General features: G+C 44.1%; 2 protein-coding genes across 2 annotated transcripts in view; one reads left to right on the top strand and one right to left on the bottom strand.

Annotated features, from left to right (window-relative positions):
• selenof (selenoprotein F) overlaps nt 1–17,401 on the bottom strand; it is a 61,419-nt gene extending 44,018 nt beyond the window's left edge. The window contains exons 1-2 of the mRNA XM_030073618.1: nt 17,092–17,401; nt 15,977–16,144 (exon numbers count right to left, since the gene is read on the bottom strand). Of these exons, the coding sequence (XP_029929478.1) occupies nt 15,977–16,144; nt 17,092–17,139 (216 nt within the window). The 5' untranslated portion in view covers nt 17,140–17,401. The remainder of the gene's footprint in view (nt 1–15,976; nt 16,145–17,091) is intronic.
• Nucleotides 17,402–17,782: 381 nt separating this feature from the next.
• hs2st1a (heparan sulfate 2-O-sulfotransferase 1a) overlaps nt 17,783–21,700 on the top strand; it is a 28,022-nt gene continuing 24,104 nt past the window's right edge. Inside the window, exon 1 of the mRNA XM_030073617.1 lies at nt 17,783–18,367. Within this exon, the coding sequence (XP_029929477.1) occupies nt 18,244–18,367 (124 nt within the window). The 5' untranslated portion in view covers nt 17,783–18,243. The remainder of the gene's footprint in view (nt 18,368–21,700) is intronic.

Here is a 21,700-nt window from a genome sequence, read left to right on the forward strand (position 1 = left end):
GAGTGAATGAGTGCATTATGTAAATGAGGCTTTTTTTCTTCCCCATCTTTTTTAGGTGCCAGCGAGACCTTCACCAGCCCGTGGGACCGTGTCCGCCTCCGGGCCCAGACCAGCGGTGCAGCAGGTTTGTATTTGTTCAAATATAATATGTGAGTTAGCATTGAGAGGTAGCAGGAAAATGGTTCTCCTGTTTTCATATTTGTTTGTTGTGTACATTCTGTTTTATCAAGTTATTCTCAATTGCACTAAGTATTATTTACACTGTTTATTCAGTTGTTTACACTGTTTAGTCTGTTGTTTACATTTTGTTTTATCTAGTTACTCTCAATTGCACTCATTATTATTTAGCTCTTGTTTTTTAGCACTAGTTATATAGACCATATCGCACTAGTTATATACACTATATTTAATTTTTAAAGGGTCCCACAATTCCATCTCTGCTGTAATCTGGAAGCCAAGCAATGACATTTCGTTGCCAAAATCTCACTGCTATGTTTTTTTTTTTTTTTTTTATCAGGTGGAGGCGACACCCCAGGAGTCGGCCAGCAAGGTGCCGGGAGTGGTCGCCGGTCAGGAGGAGGTCGCCGCAGCGGGCCCTGCTGTCCCAGAGGAGCGACAGAAGATCTTCAAAGCTAAGGCTGTTTTTGTTCCTTCTGTTTGTGTTAGTGATGTTCAGTCAGAGTCTAGCGCTAATGCTGTGGCAACAGGGTCTAACATAGATAGCAGCAGGATTAGGCTAGTTAAAGTTGTGCGCGGGTCATTTCATCAGGGAAATGCCCGATTTGTGTATGGTGGTGTGCAGTGTATGGCTATAGCTTTGGTCAGCTTAGCCAAACACACGGTGAGGAGCGCGTTCTCGTGGGACAGGCTGGATCTGGATCGCGCGTTGGTTGAAGGTGATGAGTTGTACACGAGTTTGCGTGACCTCAACATCTTCAGCCATGTGTCTAATCTGCTGTCTGTGCCAGATTTGCCACAACAGCTGGAATTAGACGGACAGTTGTTTAGGTTCGGTTTTGGCGACACAGTGTTAGGCGAAGTAGGCGTGACCGAAGGTGAATACATCGACTTCGGTGTATTCATCAGCTTGCGTAATGGACTGGAGAGAATCTTCAGTCAATACACCACATGTCTTTTGACAATGTGCGGAAACACCACTGCCATCGTGCGTGAGGGTGGACGGTTCGCTGTGGTCGACAGTCACTCACGCAGTAACACTGGCTTGTTACACCACGACGGTACAAGCGTGGTTCTGCATTTCGCCTGTCTTGACGACCTGCACCACTACATCTGTCGTTTGGCCGACAGTCTCCGTTCGAGGGAGAAGCTCTTTGAGCTGTGTGGTGTTACGGTCAGCACGGGTGCAAGTCCAGCGCGGTCTGGTGTGTCTGTGGAGAGTCTCATCACTGAGATGAGCGCTGCTCCGGCACCAGAGTCTAGTGTGTTCACTGAGGCTGGGAGAAAAAGTGAGGTGTCTGCAGGCGTTTGTGTGCCTGAGTGTGGTGTCAGCATTGCCGCAAGTCCGGCACTGTCTGGCATTTCTGTGTTGACTTTCTCCAGCGAGGTGAGCAGCGGTTCAGCGGCAGAACCAACAGTGGCTGATGGCAGAAAGCGTGTTATTTCTTCCGGCACTTGTATGTCGAAGAAATCCAAGAGTTTCGATGTCCGAGAGGTCAATTCGGATGTCAAATTTGTTAGCGAGGTGAGAAGTGAAGAGCTGGTCTTCCATCCCCTCGGCGTAGATGTTTGTCGTGCTTTATGCACAAAGTTAAACGTCGATTGCGTGAAGGTTGTTAGTCCGGTAGCCACAGAGGAGGGGTTCTTAGGTGTTCCTTGTAGCAAAGAGAGGATTGTTGCCGATGGGAACTGCTTCTTCAGAGCCATCTCTCAGGCTGTGAGTGGTTCTCAGAAGCACCATCGTAGGATTAGGTTAGCTGTATGTAAAGAGTTAGAAAGGAACACTGATAGATATCAGAGTTTTTTGAGAAGTGAGTACTCCTCTGTGTTAGAGTATATTGAGCAGTCCAGGATGAGGCGTGTCGGCAGTTGGGCCACAGAGGTGGAGATTCAGGCGACGGCCGATTGGTTAGGCGTTAGTGTGTTTACGTTTCATGATGGGCGTTGGATAAAGTATAGCTGTAGTAGTAAGCACTTGTCAGTGGAGTGTGTTTATTTAGAGAATGTCATGGGGCGGCATTTTGAGAATGTTGTTTGTGTGTGTAAGCCTGGACTGCAGAGTTGCTTTGGGTTCTGTAAAGTTAGTCAAGTGTCAGGTTACAGAATTAGGTCTAGAATGATGGATGTTGTAGATAGTGACAACACAGCGGTTAGGTGTAGTGATGTAGTTGGTTCTGTTTTAGGTGTACAGGATAGTGTCAAGGTTGTGGAGGGTGTTAGGGAGTTAGTGTCAGGTAGATTGTCAGTGAAGTCTAGATACTTAAAGCGGAAGCAAAGGATGCAGGAGAAGCTGAATTTGTCACTTAGGGAGAAACGCCAGTTGAGGAAAAGAAAGATATATCAAGAAAATGTGGTGTTCAGGGAGAAGGCTAGGTTGTTGAGTGTAGGAAAGTATAGTACAAATTTGCCCCACAGAGAGAGGGTTTTAGAGATGGGTGTTAAGAAATACAGAGAAAACACAGAGCATAGGGAGACAGTTAAGGCCAGGAGTTTGGGCAAATATAGGGATAGCATAGAGCATAGGGAGACAGTTAAGGCCAGGAGTTTGGGCAAATATAGGGATAGCATAGAGCATAGGGAGATAGTTAAGGCCAGGAGTGTAGGGAACTACAGGGACAGCACTCAGTATAGGGAGAAACTTAAAAAAAGGAGTAAGGCTAAGTATCATGATAGTGTAGGGCATAAGCAGAGGGTTATTTCCAAAGTGATGTTGAGCAGAAAGCAGAGAGTAGACAAGTCAAAAGATTTTGGTTTTGTTAGGGAGCAGTTTTTAGAAAAGGTCAGAGATGGACCTGATTTTGTGTGCTGTGTGTGTCATAGGCTGTTTTTTAGATATCAGGTGGTGATTTGTGAAAGGGAAGCGTATAGGCAAAGTTCAGTGACAGTGTCTACTGCAGATAGGTGTATAGGCCAGCAGTATTTGCATCAGTGTAGTGGTGAGTGTGTTGCGCCGTGTTCGTTGGTTTCATCGCGCGGTAATTTGTGGATTTGTTACACTTGTGATAGGAAGCTTAGTTCAGGTGAGATGCCAGCTGAATGCTGGGTTAATAACTTGGAGCTTGATCCCATTCCTGCTGAACTGGGATCTTTGAATAGTTTAGAACAGCATCTTATTGCGTTACACATTCCATTCATGAAAATGTTGGCACTGCCTAAAGGCGGGCAGAATGGAGTACATGGACCAGTGACATGTGTTCCAGCCAACATTGTTCAGACTGTGAATGTGTTGCCACGTTCGAGTATGGAGGGGTCTCTGCTTCAGGTAAAGCTGAAGCGGAAACTCACCTATAAAGGGCATTACGAGTACCAGTTTGTCGATACGTTGCGTGTAAGACAGGCGCTAGAGTATTTAAAGAGAACAAATGTACATTATAGAGACATTGATTTTAACGAGCACTGGGTCAATGAGTTTGTTAGGGAGGAAGATAGGGAGAGGGAAGAGGCCGAGTCAGGCAGTGAGGATGAGGCTGAGGGTAGGTCAGGTCAGGATAGAGGTCAGGGTGAAATGTGTGAGCTAGCGGAATCAGCAGACATAGGACAGGATGAACTGTTACATGACAGACAACAGCACTGCATGTTTCAGGACACTTGTCTTATGCCTGTTGATATTGGTCAGGAAGCTTTAGATCAGTATTTTAAGGATATTTTGAATATTGCGCCTGCAGAAGGGAATAGTCCTGTTAGAATGCTTTCTGACCACACGAATGAGGCAAAGTGTTTTCCAGTGTTGTTTCCCACGGGCGGTAAGACGTATCATGATGGTCGGTGGCATGACTTGACGTTGGCGCGTTATCTTAATAATAGGATTATGCATGCCGACGGTCGTTTTGCGCGTAATGTAGAGTATATATTTTTTGCGCAGTACGTGTCGGAGTTGGACAAGGTTGTGTCAAGTGTTTCTGTCGCGTTGCGTAAGGGTAAAGGAGGTCAGAGGCCTCAACGGGTTAGTGAGGAAATGTTGGCAGATGCGGACGCCTTGAAGCAGTTGTTGGCGTGTGATGATGGGTTTAGGTTTCTTAAACCCATTAGAGGAACTCCGGCCTTCTGGCAGTCTGTCCAGAAGGACGTGATGGCTTGTGTGCGTCAGTTAGGCATTCCGACGTGGTTTTGCTCGTTTTCGTCTGCGGATATGCGCTGGCAGAATCTTCTGACCAGCATCCTGAAACAGGAAGGCAGATCGCAGACGGTAGAGGATTTGGAGTGGGCTGATAGGTGCGCGTTGTTGCGACGTAATCCTGTGACCGCGGCGCGGATGTTTGACTACAGGTGGCATTGTTTTCTGAAAGAGGTTCTCATGTCTCCCTGTCAACCAATCGGCAAAATAATCGATTACTTTTATAGGGTAGAATTTCAACAGAGAGGCTCACCACATGTACACTGTTTATTTTGGATCGAGGGTGCTCCCCAAATTGATAAAAACACAGATGAGGAAGTTATAGAATTTATTGACCGTTACGTTACGTGTGAGCTACCCTCAGATGATGACACACTATTGGACACAGTGTCATCTGTTCAAACACATTCCAAACGACATTCAAAGTCATGCAGAAAACACAAAACGACATGTCGTTTCAATTTTCCAAAACCTGTTTCTGCGCGCACATTCATTTGTAGAATGCGGGAGTGCAAGTGTGATAAGAACAAGAAGACAGGTGAGGCTGAATCTAATTCAGAAAACAAGCCAGCCTGTAAGTGTTTTGAGGATAGGGATAGGATGCCTAAAGAGTTTGCACACAAAATTCTTGAGGCTGTTAAGAAAGCTGTGGAACGCGATGTGCCTCCTGCTAGTGTAGAGGATTTGTTTGCTAGCTTGCGTATAAATCAGGAGATCTTTGAAATGGCTTATAGGCGTTTAGAGAAAAAGCACAAGGTTGTGTATAGGAGAGGGGTGAACGAGGTCTGGGTTAATCAGTATAGTAAGCAGTTGTTGAAGTGCTGGAACGCAAACATGGACATTAGCTTTGTCACCGACGCCTACGCAGTAGTGATATACATAATATCGTATATTACGAAAGCAGAGAGAGAAATTGGCCTCTTATTGACTAATGCCCAAAAAGAAGCAAAAAAACAAGGGAATCTCTCTGCCAAAGAAGCCCTGCGGAAGCTGGGCAGTGTATATTTACACAACAGAGATGTTTGTGCGCAGGAGGCGGTGTATAGGCTAACGAACATGCACCTTAGGGAGTGTTCCAGAAAGGTTGTGTTTGTGCCGACAGGCAGTAGAATAGTTAGGATGAGTTTGCCCCTCAGTGTGTTGAGGCAGATGGCCGCCTCCCGTGATCTACGGGAGGAGGATATGTTTATGATTAGTATAGTAGATAGGTATAGGAATAGGCCTGACAGTGTAGTGTTTGATAACATGTGTATGGCTACCTTTGCATCTGAGTATCGTGTTCTCACCAAAAATGAGATGTCTAAAGACAGAATTGAACTGAAGAATGACTTAGGATTCATTCTTAGGAGAACACGCACTCAGTTTGCAGTGGTGCGGTACATGCGTTTTAATTTGGATAGAGAGGAGGAGGCACATTTTCAGAGCCTGTTGCAGTTGTTTCTTCCTTATAGAACTGACTCAGACCTCAAACCTGATGGCTTTGAGCTGTTTGAGCAGTTTTATAACGATGGCGAGGTGATGTTTAGCGACGGCTCTGTACATTCGGTTAGTGATGTTGTCGACGAGAATAGGGCAAGGTTTGAGGTAAATTGTCCTCACCTTGAGTTAGCTCAGGAGATAGCTGCGCAGAACAACGGCGTAGATGAGGATGTTTGGGGTGAGCTTTGTCCTGAACAGGAAGCGGAACGCCTTGAGGGTTTAGAGGAGAGGAGGCAGCAGCGGGAAGGTGAAATAGCTGAGGAACAGCTAGTTGAGTCGTTGGTGAATGTGCCGGATTTGATTGTTGGTGGCAGACAGGTAGCGCAGTTAGAGAGAAACAGGTCCATTTTATCTAGAACTGAGGGTTTGGCGCTTGTTAGGTCTCTGAATGAGACACAGCTTGCTGTTTTTTATAGGGTGAGACAGTGGTGCTTGCAGAAGGTGATGGGTAAAAACCCAGAGCCTCTGCGTGTATTTGTGACAGGTGGTGCAGGGACGGGGAAAAGTCATTTAATTAGGGCTATCCAGTATGAGGCAGCGCGGCTGCTGTCAACACTTTGTGATCAACCAGACGATATCTGTGTTTTGTTAACTGCTCCTACTGGCATAGCTGCATACAATTTAAATGCAGCAACAATTCATCACACATTGAGTATTGGCAAACAGGCTAGTTTACCTTACACCCCTCTGGGTGAAGATAAACTAAACTCTTTGCGAGCAAAATTAAGTCACCTCCAAATTTTAATTATAGATGAAATAAGTATGGTTAATCACAACCTGTTGGCTTATGTCCACGGTAGGTTAAGGCAGATTAAACAGACAGGCGACTTTTCCCCGTTTGGTAATGTTAGTGTGATAGCTGTCGGAGACTTCTATCAGTTGCCTCCCGTTAAAGGGAAGCCTCTGTATAGTAGTCCTGTTGGTGTGGACCTGTGGTGTAATTTCAGCACCGTGGAGCTGAAAAAGATAGTTAGGCAGAAGGATAGTGTTTTTGCAGAGATGCTGAATAGGTTAAGAGTGCGTTCCAGGGCCACCCCAATGTTAGATAGCGACGTTGAAATGTTGAAGATGCGCGAGACTGGCGAGGTGAGCTCAGCCTTGCATATCTTTGCGACGAATAGGCAAGTAAGTGAGCACAACCTAAATTATCTGTTTGACTGTTGTCCTGATTATGTCACCATTGAGGCGCAGGATTTTGTGACTAACAGGACAACAGGGAATTTGGAACGGATGCCCGGGCATCACGGCGTTGCGGCGGACACGTCTCTACCGGAGACGTTGTGTATAGCGAGGAACGCGCGAGTCATGTTATGTAAGAACGTGGATGTTGCGGACGGCCTGGTCAATGGAGCATGTGGCACGGTTACTCAGATAGTTTTTGGAGAGGATTCCACGTTTCCTCTCACCGTGTATGTTAGATTTGATGATGTGAATATTGGTTCAGATAGGAGGAAAAACCGTGCACATGCAGCAGTAGAATGCCTGCAGTCTACTGCCATTGATCCAGAGGAGGATAGAGCCACCAAGCGTGGCGGTTTGCGTCGTCAGTTTCCTCTGAGGTTAGCGTGGGCTTGCACTGTTCACAAAGTGCAAGGACTCACTGTGGACGAGGCGGTAGTGTCTTTGAAGAGGGTGTTTGCACCGGGGCAGGCATATGTAGCGCTTAGTCGCGTTAGGGCCTTGTCTGGACTGATCATCGAGGATTTTTCAGAGAAGGCAATTTATTGCAAGAACGCCATAAAGGAGGCCTTGGATAGCATGCCTCCATTTTTGATTGAGCAGCCAGAGCCTTCATTAAATACACACAGTTTCTCTGTGTATTTAATGAACGTTCAAAATTTAAGTCGGCATGTGTTAGATTTGGTGTCTTGCACGCAGCATTTACAGCTTACCTGTATTGCTGTGACAGAAACGTGGCTCACTGCACAGTCTTCATTAGACGGTGTCCAAATTGAAGGTTACACTTTCCACAATCGTCCTCGTGGCTTGTGTTACAGCAGCAGTAACCCCAAATTGTTAGAGCTAAAGAACCTAGAACACGGTGGAGTTGGTTTGTATAGTGTAGACAATTTGGACTGTGATATTCTGCAGGTGCCCGATTTGAATCTGGAGTGTTTGGTGTGCCTGTGCCACAAATTCAACATATTGTTGGCAGTAATTTATCGTCCACCGTGTTATCCAATTTCTTTATTCAAACAAAATCTGGGGAAGTTACTTGATTGGTTAAATCCAATCAGTAACACAATTGTAATAATGGGGGATTTCAATGACAACATTTTAAAAACATCCTCAATTTGCAAATTTATGGGTGAAAAAGGATTTAGTCAGCATGTAACACAAGAAACTACGGAGAAGGGGACACTAATTGATCACGTTTATGTTAAAACAACACAGTATAATGTGGAGTGTGCAGTGATGCCCACGTATTTTAGTGATCACGAAGGTGTTGTTTGTAGTTTTAGTGTTAACGATGATCAGGGGTTAGTTGTTGACTTGGAGGAGGTAGAGGGCCTCTTCGAGTCAGACGTAGATTTTGATGAGGGTTAGGTTGTTTTGTTTGGCAAAGGAAGCAAACGATGAATTCACACTACTGGTGTAAATTCTTTGTTTGATGAGTCAAACGGAGCTACATTGCAGTGTCCCGGTGCAAATGTTAGTGTTGTCGCGTTTGTGTGTTGGTTCAGAGGAAACTGACTTGTAGTGTGTTGTGTTGTTCATGGTGTGTACATTGGCTACCACTATGAATGTTGTCTTTTTAGAGCCTGTCCCACTGTAATTGTATAGATTGTTATTTATTATTGTAGTTATTTATAGTACTTATATCATGTATTTATTGGCATTTTAGATTATGTATTTATGATGTGGAATTGCTGAGGTGAGATTTTAGATTTAGCAAATCATGTGTTCCAGGTGTAATTAGAGAAGTTTTAGTTGTGAGAATCATGTGTAGGGACCTAGTCATGTAATCATGTGTCACAGGTGTTAGTATTTATGGATGTGTTAGTCTCTGTTTGCCACGTGTTAGCTGTTGGTCTCTGTTTAAAGTTTAAATGTGAAGAGTTCATTTGCAAAAACAGATAAAAGCCATTGTTAAAATGGATACACCGTTTCACTGATACTGCTTGGAGTACACACACACATACACACACACACACACACACACACACACACACACACACACACACACAGACACACACACAAGTTTAAAAAGGTTTAATAAACTCAAATGGGGATCTGTTTTTGCAAATGAGCTCTTCATGTATATCTGTTAAAATGTACTGCAAATGTATGTCTGTTTAAAGTTTAAATGTATATCTGTTTAAAGTTGAAATGTATATAGTTCTGCATGTTTGAGTCCATGTCACCTTCATGTGTACTGTCTGTACACAAGAGGTTCACTTTCAATACTGAAGTGTTCCGTCTGGTGTGCATGAACTCAGAGCAAATCTGTTGTGGCACAACAAGGCACAGACTCCCCATTCTGTACGCCTCAGCTGCCACAACAGGACAGTTATTTATATAAAAAGTAAATCCATTACCAGTTGTCTATTTTCCAGGTTTTTGCTCCCATTTGTGTCCCCCATTCTTAACTTTTCTGTCTCCCTATGCTTCACCAATTTTACACAGTTGGGTGGCCCTGTCAACAAATTGTAGTTACTTTAGTTAGTGTACTATGAGATGCTGTTGGTCAGTGATGTTTGCCTCAAAATGTTGTCTTTTTTTTACTCGAAGGGGAGCTTCCTGGTTGAAGATGCTACTGTGGTGCAGCGTCCCAAACTTCCCTACCTCCCAAGTGATGATGATGTCGCCTTGTAGCAAGTGGCATCGTGGGACAGAGACAGCACATGTACTGTATCTATGTCCTGTCAAAGTGGTTCAGATGAACTTTAGGCTCAGTATTGTAGGTCTGGGACATGAGATGTATGAGGTAATAGTTAAAAAAGTAATCCTATCTCAATTGTAGTTTGTTATCTGTGTTTACAACATCTATTGCACGTCTGTCCGTCCTGGGGAGGGATCCCTCCTCTGTTGCTCCCCTGAGGTTTCTTCCTATTTTTCTCCCTGTTAAAGGGGTTTTTTAGGGAGTTGTTCCTCATCCGATGTGAGGGTCTAAGGACAGAGGATGTTGTATTGTTCTGTAAAGCCCTTTGGGACAAATTTGTATTTGTGATTCTGGGCTATACAAATAAATAAAATTGAATTGAATTGGAATCCAGGCCTATGCTATTTTATTTTTCTTACATGAACAATATATGAAGTACAGCCATGATTTTTCTAAATGTTTGTCTTGACAGAATAAATAACTAAACTGTACTGAGAAAAAAGGTCAGTGACTAAAAGTAAAATGCAATCATCAAAACATTTACATGTAAATGAAATTGAATTGAAAAATAAATTTTATATTCTAAAGTACAAGATGTTGTCTGTCATTATGAATGAAGGTCCTTTCAGTGTATTGTGAAAAACAAGTCTGTAGTAATATTACTCCTGCTTTACTGTGTAATGCAATATTATATAACTACATAGAAGGTTATATGTATAAATTGTAATGGATTAAAATAGTATATTATTCACATGGGTAAAGAGATGACATGTAAACATGACGAAGTTATCCAGCATTGATGTTATCAAGAATGAAGAGATGACCAACAGAGGAGCTTATAATGTGTAAGTCATGAGTGTAATATTCCCCAGCTGCATGTTACCCTGCCTGATGTGGAAACCTTTCTGTAATTCCCTTCTGAATCTTACAAAGGTATGTCTGATTTGTAAGGACTTGTATTTGAAATGTGTTGATGTGATGTAACCCTGCAGCTCTCTCAGCTGGGTTAGAAGAAATGATAATGAAAATAACTTAAAAGGCTTTTAAGTCATCTTTTAAAGTGATTTTATCTTGAAAATGTAGTGCTTTAAATCTGAGTCTATAGCATGATCCATGTAGCCTGGTCAACAGTGTGCTTGACATGTCAGCAGTGAGGATAAGAAGTTCACACAAGGTGAGATGTGTTTGTGTTGCTCACACCAGTGTCATCCAAATGAATGTTCATTGAGGTCCGTTCCCTCGATGTTTATGTATAAATTTAAAACCTCTTGAAGTCTTGATGAGTTAAGATGTAGAACATAATATTGCCATTTTCAAGACTATTTTTGAAAAGTAAAGAGTTATTTGAGAGTGGTGTGAGGCTTTATTACCAAAAAGGCATAACCCACATGATTTGGGCAAAGTGTAACTAACATGTTGTGGCAGGTGTGAAAGAATTAGAAGTATCAAAACATAGGCATAATGCAATGTGTAATAGGAATGATATTAGAATACAGTAATAATTACAATATAATTATGTGTAATAGTAATAATACCAATAATAAAGTAATAAGTATTATAGTAACATAAATATTAACTGTACTATAAATTATTAAGAATATTATGAGAATATTATGCCTTTAGCTCCTTTAGATTCATTGTAAAGTGAATTAACGGCCGTGAATTTTACTTTGAAAGGCAAATTGCGGACTTGTTGGTTTTATGTTGGGGAGGCGAGCACGTGAATTTTCGGCCTTGATGATCTACGTTTCGGCGTTGGTTTGGTCTTTCTATGACATTCCTGTGAGCCCCTGGGTCAGCGTTTGTGTGCCTAGGTGGTGCTAGCCAGCCCATGTTTGGATTTTGGATGTTTGTGTGTGTTTGTGTGTGTGCGTGCATGCGTGCGTGTGCGTGTATGTATGTGTACTGGGTGCGTGTGCGTGTGTGCGTGTGTGTGCGTGTGCGTGCGTGTGACATGAGTATCCGAGGCCGTAGCTGCTGTGTGTATGTGTGTTTGTGTATGTGTGTGTGTGTGTACGGATGTGCGTGTGTGTATTTGTGTGTGCGTGTGACACAAGTACCGCGTGTGCGTGTTACATGAGTATCTGAGGCCGTACCTGCCGTGTGTGTGTGTTTGTGTGTGTGTGTGTGTGTGTGTGTGTGTATTTGTGTGTGCATGACACGAGTACTGCGTGTGCGTGTGACATGAGTATCAGAGGCCGTAGCTGCCGTGTGTATTTGTGTGTGCGTGACACGAGTACTGCGTGTGCGTGTGACATGAGTATCAGAGGCCGTAGCTGCCGTGTGTATTTGTGTGTGTGTGTGTGTATTTGTGTGTGCGTGACATGAGTACTGCGTGTGCATGTGACATGAGTATCCGAGCCAAATTCACACACACTGAGAGGTACGGCCTCGGCCACATACACGCGCACACGCGCATGTGTGTATGTACTTATGTGTGTGTGTGCGTTTGTGTGCATGCATGTGTGCGTGCGTGTGCGCGTGTGTGTGTGTGTGTGTTTGTGTGTTTGTGTGCGTGTGTGGGTGCATGTGCGTGTGACATGAGTATCCGAGGATGTAGCTGGCAGCTACACACACATGTCACCTGCATGTGCAGGTGACATCTCATGCATGTGCAGGTGACATCTCATGCCAGTACTCATGTCACCTGCATGTGACATGAGTACTGGCAGCTGTGTCATGATCAGAGCAACATGCAGGCAGACAGTGAAATCCTCATTCAATCCAATGGAGAGATCGATGAAACCCACCTATGTTTGAGGTAACGCCGTTCGGACATCGTTTGAGTTACAGACTTTATTCAAAGTTTAAACGAGGCACAAGTCTCGGCTCTATAAATCTTGCATTTACACAATTTTGCTATCTTGTACCGTTTTTGAATTATGGCAGTTTAAGTTTGACTGTTTTCTCTGCTCCCGCTGACGGTTTATAATGGGTGTGTATTGCGGAACTGTCCGTTGCCTAGAGTGAGTCACATGACCGGGCAGAGTGCAGAGGAGAGGACACCAGGGTCAAAAATGGACGAAAAATGTTGACCGCGGCCACAAACTTGTTCCAATTTAAAAATTGATTTCATATTTTTGTAGGAATTTTCGTCCTCTTTCGTGTGGCATAAGTTTCGAAGCCGTGTGACGTTTACTTTAGACGCCAGGGGCCTAATTAGCGCCAAGTGTGTGCCTCTTCACACCAAACTCCATGGAAAAAACGAGGCCCTCGAAGTCGGCATTGCCGACTTCGAGGGCTTATAAGTCCCAAACAGTTCGAATTAATAATAAACCTTTAGCAACTTTTGTTCAGCACTGTATCCTCTTTCATCTATTAGCTTTTGAGCCGCCACGATTTACGGCCTCGGAGGAGATAAATTTTGTGCAACGCGCAATTTCGGGGCCCGACTTTTACTTTGAAAGGCAAATTGCGGACTTCCTGTTGATTTTAGGTGGGGGGGGCGAGCGCGTGAAATGTCGGCCTTGATGAGACCTACGTTTCGGCGCTGGTTTCGTCTTTTTATGACGTTCCTGTGGGCCGCAGCGGCCGATTTAGTGTGCCTAGGTGGCGCTAGAGAGCCCATTTTTGCATTTTGGTGGTCCGAGTTGCCATTTTATCGAATTTTTCGCCAGACCTGGGGTCCGTGCCAACTTTGGTGAGTTTTTGAGCATGTTTAGGGGGTCAAATTAAGCCTCAAAGAGACGTAACAATAGGAAAAAAAAAAAGAAACAGTACAATAACAATAGGCCCTCTCTCCGATGGAGGGCGAGGGCCTAAAAACAGTACAATAACAATAGACCCTCTCTCCGTTGGAGGGCGAGGGCCTAATAAAAAACAGTACAAAAACAATAGGCCCTTCTCCCTAAGGGAGGGCGAGGGCCTAAAAACAACTCTTGAGCCTCTGCATTTTTGGCACACAGAAGCATCTATTTCTCAAACACTATGTAAAAGAAGGATTTTATGAGTTATTCTATCCAGTGGCCTCAAACTCACGGTCCAAGCCTTCACTGTTTAGTGAGGGCAAAAGATCGGATCAGTGCTTGGTTGACACCTTCAGTTTTGTACTGAAAAAGTGGCATTGGTTCATCCCTAACAAAAGAAAAATAATAAAAAGGTGAAAAAAGGATTGGCCATACCCAAAATGAACAGGAAACATTAAGTGCTGATAAAACCAGCAGGTTTTATTTCACCAGGGTCACAGATAGAATATTTGTTGACATAATTAAGGCTTCAAATGCCAAAAGTCAAAGGCCTTTCCATTATTTGTTTCCTAAATATTCTCTGTCATTTAGCCTTGCTCTTTAAGAGGTGAGTGAGGGCGACCACAACAAGTCATTTTCTACACCTCTCATATAACAACACCACTGTAGTGATACTAGCAGAGAGTATTTCCAAGTGGATTATGCTTTAAAAGCCCAGGAAAGGAAGTCTACCATGTTACTGTTGCCAAACGTGTGCAGTATAAGCCTCTGAGATTCACACAGGAGGCTCGGCCTGTGTTTACGAAGAGGTAGCGGCACCCCGGGGACGGAGCAAAGGTGCCACTGAACCTGGGTGCTTTGCACAGTGGCACAAATTCAAAAATGACAAAGTGAAATGTCCTCCCTGCTCACTAAATCTTAATAATGGACTAGACTGCTCTTGAAGCCATTTCTCAGAAGGTTTAATGACACCGTGGCGATGTCGATAGCGAGGCTGGAAGAATTCTTAAGGCAGATAATTGTTGCTGTCTGTTGGAGAAAATGTGCTTAGTGACACTGCCACTTCCACCGGTACCCTGAGAGTGTGGCAGGAGACAGGTAATTGCTCTTCCAAGTGACATTTTCACTCAAACCACGAGGAGGACGAATGGGATTCTCTCCTCTGAGCGTCTGTCTGAAACAGAGTTATCATCAAGAAGTGTAATGAGGTGTGCGCTACACTTTCCAAGGTGGTGTTGCTAGGATACAGCACACTCTGGAGGCTCGGCTTAATCAAAGGAAATTACATTGTTTTTCCACTATGACTTGAGCCAACTTTTGTCTGTCGCAGCGTAGCGGGGACTCCTCCTGATTTCGCTGTAATGACCGGCGCCTGGAGCATCCAACAACAGCTCTTCACAGGTTACACAGAGCTTGTTACTGCAATATCTGGCATTTTTACCCACCTGGGAAAAGAGTCAGTGTGGGTGGAGAAGTCTTAACTTCAAGGCAGTGAGTGAGACAGTGAAAGAGAGTAAGACGCTGACAAAGAGACGAGGAGAGTGGGAGTGTTTGAATATGGCTGCTGAGCTTTCAGTGCACTGCTTTATCATTATATTTAAAAAAAAAAAAAAAAAAAAGAAATCATGGGACCCAGCAACACACAGACTGAACCTGGGCTGTTTTTAGAAACAAATCAAGTGCTGGAGGAAATAATCCTGTCATCGAATGTGTGACACAATCTGACAGGTCTGAGTGGTGCTGCTACCCACCAGGTTGTCCATATTCTGTGAAGCTATAAGTGACTAACTAGACACACAGCATCAAACAACAACAACAATAACAACAAAAAAACATTTTCCATCACTAAATGTAAGTATTTTTTGGTGTGTAACAATCAGTGCCCTCTATCGTATCATCTTACTCTACAGTATGTACTCTTTGATAGGGCTGAACAGCATGGTTTAAAAAAAAAAAAAAATGAATCAAATGATTTTTTTAAATTTGTGATTCATTCAAGATACTGCAATTGCGATATGATTCACAAATTTAGGAGGAATTATATGTTTGTAGCATAGCTTTAATTTTCACAGAAAAACCTATTAAAAGGACATTAATTTGATTTTTACTGGGGTCTGTACCGAACACAACACATTTTACCGTTCTCTAAATATTGCTTGCATCCCCTGCAATTTCAATATTGCACTTGGCCATATTGTGGTCTGGATAGTATTTTGAGTAATTGTTCAGTCCTACCCTGCAACTCACTTTCTGTTCTAGCTGAGTGTCTCGGTCGTCTCATACGGCCTCTGAAACTTGTTCCACTCTGTGAGAAAACTTGGCCTGGCTTTTCTAGCCACTCACTTTCTCTTATTTCCTAAAATGAATGCTTTTTGCTTCCCTGCCATTATACTGTTTTGGAGGGCGCAATTTTAATCTCAGAAAGACCAAAAACTGCAGCAGCCTCTGTTGTTCCCCTACCTTATGACTCACACTTATTCATCAAAGTTTTAAATCACTACTAATCTCTGCAATGTGGGATAATCCTGGCGATGCCATTTTGAGACAGAAAATTGATACTGCTTCTAGTGCAAATACTACTTTTTTCCATTCTCAAATTTGTTTCCACTTCCACGTAAAACCAGTTTCCATGTTGCTGCCAACTTAAACAAGATTGCTTTCTGTCTGCCTGTTACATAAGCTCTGCTGCTGCCCTACCTTGCGTGCCTCCATCTGGGCCTCCTGCTGGCAGCACTGCCGGCAGTCAGGCTGGAGCTGGGTGAGGCTGAACTCCCCCAGCAGGTCACAGGAGCTGCACAGCAGGTTGCTGGAGAAGCCCAGCTCCCTGCACGCCTCAGACGACAGCTCCACGCCGTACGCCGACAGCTGGAGGGACACAGGGAGAAGAGGGAGGGGGGTAAAAAAGAAGAAGAAGGGGGAGGAGGAGGAGAAGAAGAAGAAGGAGAAGGAGGAGGAGGAGAAAAAAACACAGGCACAGCTTTAATAATGTTTACTCACTTTGTAAATGCAGAAACATAAAGTGGGACAAAAAAAAAAAAAAAAAAAAAAAAACTAGGGCTTATTTGTAAGAATACTAGAAAATGGCAGTCAAAATTCAAACTGTGCTCAAAAGTGCCTGTGATGGAAAACAATTTTGTATATGTGATTAATTTTCCAGCAGCCTGCACTACAGTGACAGTGATAATATGTTGTCTGATAGGAATCTGGGTCAGGATGTTTCAGCGGGTTAGTTTCACTGTGGTGTGTCTCATGTTACACTTTTCCATGCCATCTTTTCAGCACCATGCCCTCCTCGTTCTGTTTCACTTTCCCACAATAAAAAACTGTTATCAAAAACCTGCCCCATTACCACAGATCAGTGTTTAGTCTCCACCCTGGAAGCTACTTTGTTTTGTCGTCCGTCCCCCGGCTATTTATGGACAAATCAGTTAATAAAGCCACTAAATAATTAATTGATGTAAGTGACATCAATAGTTTCCTGGCAGGAGTCAGCTGTACACAATAAAACTTAGCCAACAAGGAAGCCTGGCGACGTGAAATGAAGTTTGCTGCAGTTTTCCTTTACAAAACACCTTTGCAGCAAATTAGAGTGTGCGTGAGATCAAGTTAAGGTTTTTGTTTAAATTGTGGTGTAAAATGTGATGTTAAGCCACGTCATTCAAGCAGGATGCGGCTCGCCTCTAACCGGGACGCGGCTCACAAACTGAAGCTGCGCCGCGGGACGTGTCGTAAGCCATTAACTCAGCAAATATCCCTGATTAAATGTTTATAAAGTGGCAGAGATTGGTCTTATGTGATGTTTCTAAACTCACCGTTTGTATAAGCGACAGGAGCCACAGGAGATAGACCTCTCCCGACATTTTGGAGCCTGCTTTGTTAGGAAACTACACCGTGGACCCCTTTATTTTCCTGCGGGGAAGCCGCGTCGCGCCTGACTCCTGTGCTTTTTACGGATTATTTGTTAAAACGACGATTTTATTTATCTAGCGTACAGAACAAGAGTTTTTACACAATTTAGTTATTATTCCACCTAAATTTGTATCAATCGGCATCATTCATTGTGTTACATTTTATTTTACATTTTGGCAAAATAGAAGAGAACACTATTCCTTCTTCTTCCTCTTCTTCGTGTGTTTTAGCGGATCGCAAACCAACTTTTAAAGGTGCATACCGCCGCCTGCTGTATCGGAGTATAAACATTCAAGGCATTATTTATACATCCGTACACCGATTCATATATTTAAAAATAAAGAAAAGAAAACTAAGCTCTGTTCCCTAATCCGACCTGTATTATGTAACCTATCAACGCCCTTATAATTTCCCTAAAGTCCTGTCCTGTGCGCGATATTCTTCTTCTTCGCCTGTTATGCATTTTCCAATCCACAGCGGAACAGCGCCCCCTGCTGCCGGAGTTGAGGTCAGTTTAATAACAGAACTGTCCAATCCCGTTTCAACAGACAGTAGCTGTCGACGAATGGAAAGCCTCATCTTTGTGGTGAACTGTTAACACGTCCAATGGCCTGTCTGGTGCTAATAAGTTCTCCATGCTGTGGTGGAGAGCACACTGGACGGGACAGTGCTGCACGGGGGACTCCGTCGACAGCGGCCGCCTGCTCCTCTCTCCGCACACTTCCACACAAAGAGACACCTCCGGGCTTCCCGAGCCGTCACCTTCAGGGAGCTGGCTGCCCCGCCATGAAATAAAACCAAAAAAATATCCGGGCATGAGCACACTGCAGTCGAGGTGATCATTGAATGTGAACACTGGGAGATATCAACATCAAGAGGAGCGCACAAGAGAGAGAGAGAGAGGGCCATGCACAGACACTCTGCCGCTTTGTAATCGGCCGACGTCGCGGTGCGTGTGCCTGTGTGTGCGTGTGCGCGTGTGTGTGTGCGTGTGTGAGTGTGTTCTCGGCGTTTTCTCCGAAACATGGAATGACCAAATCCCGCTGGATTATTTGATGGGGCTGCTCAGAGTCATGATGCCGCCCAAGTTTCAGCTTCTGGCGCTGCTGGCTTTCGCAGTGGCCATGTTCTTCCTGGAGAACCAGATCCAGAAGCTGGAGGAGTCCCGGGGAAAGCTCGGTAAGCTGCCACTGACACCCACCGACCTCCCTGTAGGTCCTCAGCGACCACAGGTAAACCTCACCTTGTGTGTGAGGTGTCTCCTTTTAATACACTGAATCGTTGCTTTGATATTACACCACCGTCATTCTGCATTCAGGTGTGTGCAGGAGGTGCTGTGCTTATTCAGGAGCGCACCGCCTCCCACCACACAGCTTGTCACATCTCATCATACGGTGCAGACTCTGGCACATAGTCATGAAATGTACACGATCTGACTGTATGTAGCCCGCATGCCATGCTGCAGCAGTGTGGCCATAGTTTGCATGACTGTGTGACTAATGATGGTGAACCAGTGCAACTAAATAACACAGAAACTAAATAACAGGACCCCCAAAACAGGGTTCAGCCTGTCCAGTGGACCAGCAGGAGCACCAACACTGTGCCAACCTCTAACATCAACATGTAAAAGGTATATTTATGTGCAACATTTGGGGAAGAGAAACAAAAGCCAGTTTGGAGATAACAAACAAATGGAGCATGAAATTGGTCAGGGGTCAGGGTTTTGCTTCTGGAGGCGGGACAGTAAAGTGATTACTACTGCATCACTTCTCTTAAAAAAAAAAAAAGAAAAAGAAAAAAAAACTGAACCAGGGTGCATTTGCTCCACGTAATTTTTCAGGAATCTAAGCTGCTGCCTGGGGATGCCACCCCGCCGTAAATCCTCCCTCGCCTGTACCAAACTCTCTCCTTTGATAGAGACGTGGCCTGCGCCGTGTTAAAATCTCATTGCCGGCTCCCAACAGGGGCTCACTCCCAATAAAATATCTGGGACACTGCAGGATTATCTCTCTGGTGCCTCCAATGTGGGGATTTTTTTTTATGAGGAACGGCAGAGCAGGACAGACACCCCGGGAGGACACAGTGCACCTCAGGGGTTCACACCACCTCACCTACCATAAAAACTTGGGGGGGAAAACGGTAAAAGCCTGGCATTGGGACGTGGTCAGCCAATCACATTTGCATTCATTTGTATTTTAAAGGTGAGGTTGTCATGTTATTGCCATAGATGGGCAGTAATTTGTGGCATGTGATTTGCATCGGGACTCAGGTAAAAATAAACACTTGAAAAGCCAGGAGCCTACAGGAAGGTGATGAGTGTTATTTGTAATTTGAGCTAGAGAGGGTAAAAGAGAGGGCAAAATGAGGATGTATTTGAGATTTTATTCAGCCTGACTGTGAAGTGAATGATTCCCAGTCAGCTTAATTGAATAGACGAGTCCCCCAGGCTGACTTTTGACATGTTATTCCCATCAAGAGTCCTTACGTGGGTACTTGGTGTCTATATCTATGTTGCTGCTGTAAACGGTTATACATTACACTGAGTGAAAATCCAAACTCCTGGGCTGTGACACACACACACACACACACACACACACACTCAGTGCTGAAACAGATCCTGAGAGCCCTGTGCCTTCCCCCCGACTGCCCACCACCACGAGAATCTGTTGACTTGGCAAAACCGCTCTGATGGATGGCTGGACCGAGCAGACGTCTGTATACCGGAGCCCTGAATTATGTGCTGCATAGCCAAATAGTTGTGACTGAGGCTTTCACAAGGCCCGGTGCTATGGACAGCCACAGGGTCGGTCAAATTACCAGGTACGGCTGCTGCAGGTCCATCTGTGCAGCAAAAACAAGAAGGCAACAACAGCAACAACAAGAAGGGCTGGTGTCCGGTGTCAGGCTCAATTATAGTTGAAATACATCACAATACCCATAATGACTTTATTTTAATATCTGCATATATATCAAGATATTGCTCAAAATCCATTTTTATCCTACTGATGGGTGAAATATATCAATATTTATATTTTAACAATATCCTAATAACACACTAGATATTTCTGGGATTTTATTGTAATTGTATTGTAATATGGTGATCTGGCATAAATGTTGTCACCCTCCTTTTAAAGGTTTCATTCAAAGGATGCAATTCTCTGAACTTATTAAACTTCCTAAACTGGCCACCATATCCACATTACTAATGATTGTTTATCAAAAATCTTGCGTGTAAAAGCAGCAGTAGTCATTCCTACAATATTGTCACAATATCAATATTAAGGCATTAGATATCATGATACTTGATTTTTTTTTTTTTTTTTCCGTATCGCCCAGCTCTTGTTTTATCCCACTGACTGAACCGAACGGTAACATGAGCTGCCCAACTCTGCCAGTGGTTCAGTGCAAACGTGCTTGTTATCATCGGGCTCAACAGCAGAATTGTGTGTCATGATACCCCAAAATCATGGTCATTATTCCACTGAGAGACAATAAACCATAACATCAAGTTGTCATCCAGCTCTAGTCCACGCCCTAAGCTTTAAAAAAAAAATCCTCACAGGTCTCACTTTGTAACCAGAGAGAAGTTTTAGAAGACGCGCCTGCATGTCACAGTGAGTCCTTTATCGTGCTCCCACATGCTCATGATTAACTTCATGCGGGCTGGAATGGCCGGCGCTCTCTCGCCTCTCAGTGTGGGATCGTATTGCTCAACACGGAGGCTGAATCATTTCCCCCATTAGACGCCTCCCGCAGGGCAGACAAGCTGTGATTTGCTTCCAAGCTAATCGTCGTCCCAAGGTTTTGGAGAGAAGTCTCCTGCATTACAATCATGCCGTGATGCAGTTGTGCATCCCGCTGTGGGCCTAATCCGTTATTCTGACAATATTTCTCCCCGGCTGCTCGTCTGCACCGCCGCCGGCTGGGTCACAAGTGAGGCAGACGGTCTTTGGATGGATGGATGGATGGATGGATGGATGGAAATGCTGGGCTGTGAGTTTCTTTAATAAAGAGGTGCAAACGGGATTCAAGGCCACTTTCTCTGTCAGGGTTGGGGTCGGCTCCCTCTCAGTTAATGCAATTTCAGGTAGTTTCCACACACTCGCCTTGAATTACAATTCCCCAACATTTATATGATGAAGTCTGAGGCTGCCACTCCTTGTTAATGTGCCAGCGACGTGAAACAGGGAGCAGAACTGACTGATTAGATCTTCTCCAACACTTAGAAAATCCTATTGGTTGATCAAAGCGAAGCCACTTTCAAGACAGTGACCACCGTGAGGATTGTCAAGTCCTGCAAAGAAAACAAATAAAAAAAGATTTTGCATTATCATTTAAAAGCATGTAGCACGCTCAGGTTTGGGGCCCAGTGTAATGTTGTTGTTGTTCTTGTTTCTTTTGTACTCGTGCCAAAAAGATGATGAACACCTTTTTATGGAAGGAATCAGCAAGACGTCTTTACGAGTCGTGCTGTGATATTTAAATGATAGGTTACTCCCCTTTCATCTGTGG

Source organism: Myripristis murdjan, chromosome 17 (assembly GCF_902150065.1).
Source record: "Myripristis murdjan chromosome 17, fMyrMur1.1, whole genome shotgun sequence".
In the NCBI taxonomy this organism is placed as follows: domain Eukaryota; kingdom Metazoa; phylum Chordata; class Actinopteri; order Holocentriformes; family Holocentridae; genus Myripristis; species Myripristis murdjan.